The 1,857-nt window shown below is 47.0% G+C and overlaps 1 protein-coding gene across 1 annotated transcript in view; it reads left to right on the top strand.

Annotated features, from left to right (window-relative positions):
- The first annotated feature begins 483 nt into the window (after window positions 1-483).
- The window catches only part of PLIN3 (perilipin 3), a 3,695-nt gene continuing 2,321 nt past the window's right edge, over window positions 484-1,857 (top strand). The window contains exons 1-2 of the mRNA XM_010151133.1: window positions 484-555; window positions 1,289-1,484. Coding sequence (XP_010149435.1) covers window positions 484-555; window positions 1,289-1,484 — 268 coding nt within the window. The remainder of the gene's footprint in view (window positions 556-1,288; window positions 1,485-1,857) is intronic.

Below are 1,857 nucleotides of genomic sequence, written 5' to 3'. Positions count from 1 at the left end.
TGGTCCTGCTTGAAAGGTTACGTGCAGCCTGTGCTTGTTTTGAGGGAGTTCTAGCTGGGGTGTGCTAACAGCAGTAGGGCAGCTTCTTGAGCTGCTTTTATTTCCAATTCTGCTGCTACTACCTCTCTAATGCAAGACCTCAAAGCCTTGATGGGGAGGAAAGAGATACCCGATGTGTCTTCTAAATATATTGATTAATAAGCACCACAGTCTCTGACAAGAGTTGCCCTGGGTGAGAGAAGACTTTGTTCTCCTTGTTCTTCTGACTATTCTAAACCATGTGAAAACCAAATACCTTACTGGGGTGCAAGTAGCACATATGTAGCACATATCTCTCACTTCTATAATGGGAAGAGGGTCTTCCCTTAAGGGGTAGCAAAGGAACTTCTCCCTCTAATGAGGTGAGAGGGAAGGGGAATGCCTCTGGAAGGTAACTGGCTGCTCTGTTTAACCAAAGCCGTGGTGCTGCTTGTTTCAGCTGCAATGGCCTCTGCTATGCCTGACCGAGAGGAAGCTGCCAAGAGCTCCCTGGAGGTGAAGGAAGAGGAGCAGCAGGTAGGTGCTCCATGTGAGATGTAGAACGGCAGCTCCTGGATGCAGGTTTGGGGAGGTGACCCTGCTGTGGTCTGGCTGAGCTAAGCCTCCGTAAAGGCAGGAGTGCTTCCTCTGTACAGGTTGTGCCCTGTAGCTTCTCTGGGAATGTGGGTGGCCAATAGAGTAGGGCTGTAACCTCTTAGGCTAAGCAAAATAACCCTATTCTTGGTGAGGAAAGATGTTTCTCTAACTCTGTAGTCAAGATCGTTGCTGCTATGGACAGGCTTCTGTGTTTCCATAGCTCTGAAGCCTGCTGCACTTGCTTTACTCCCACAACCAACAGCATGCTTCTTGCAGACTAGTGCAGAGTCTGTCAGCTTAACACCAACTTAGTCCTGTCTGAAGCTTTTCTGGGGTATTAGCTTGTTAAATAGCTATACTAAATTAATTAGAGCTGTGTATGGGTACAGAAGAACTGAGGTTGTCCATGAACTCAGCTGGTAGCATTGTGTTAGAGGAAGACCATTTCTAGAATGGACAGTTACAAGTGTTGATGCTCTGCAGCTTGTTTTATAACCAGGTTCTAGATTTTTTTTTTAAAGGAACTGTCCAAGCAAGGCAAGCTTGCTCAGCCGTACTCAGTGACTTGAACAGGTAAATGGAAGAGGAAGTTTTTGGAAAAACTGCATAGGAAGATCAGGGCAATGTTTCAAGCTTCATAGCTTTTTTTTCTTTGTTTTCCCTTTTCCCCTAGGATGCGGTAGATCAGGTGGCTAACCTGACCTTGGTCAGCTCTGCCTGTGACATAGTTTCTACAGCTTATGTCTCCACTAAGGAGAGCCACCCTTGCATCAGATCTGTGTGTGATGCAGCAGAGAAAGGAGTGAAGAGCGTGACTGAAGCCACAGCCAGCTGTGTGCAGCCAGTTCTGGCAACACTGGAGTCTCATGGTAAGCCACTGTGGAAGGACAGGTTTGCATCTGCCTGTGAGAGACTTGCTGACTCCTTCCAGCTCTGGAAGGGCTCCTAGAATGTGGAAGTGTGCCTCTCCATCACCATACTAAAAGGACTATTCCTGGCCTTCAAGTAAGGCTAAAAGCTGAGTCCTAGTCAAAGTAGTGTGATGGAGTGTTACTCCCTGGAGGACTAGGACCTGACTGACTGCCCTAAAGCTGATCTTCCAAGGACCAAAGTATTAGGTGGCAGTTGCTTACAGCTGTATTTTTACAAGCTTGTGATGACAACAGGAAAAAGCCTCCTCTTGGAGGCTTACATCTAAAGATCCTGTTTACCATGGACCTGAAAGAACATGAATGTGGCATC

Source organism: Eurypyga helias, unplaced genomic scaffold, assembly GCF_000690775.1.
Source record: "Eurypyga helias isolate BGI_N326 unplaced genomic scaffold, ASM69077v1 scaffold28224, whole genome shotgun sequence".
NCBI lineage: Eukaryota > Metazoa > Chordata > Aves > Eurypygiformes > Eurypygidae > Eurypyga > Eurypyga helias.
The sequence above is the reverse complement of the archived record's forward strand: the minus strand, read 5'-3'. Positions and strand labels throughout refer to the sequence as shown.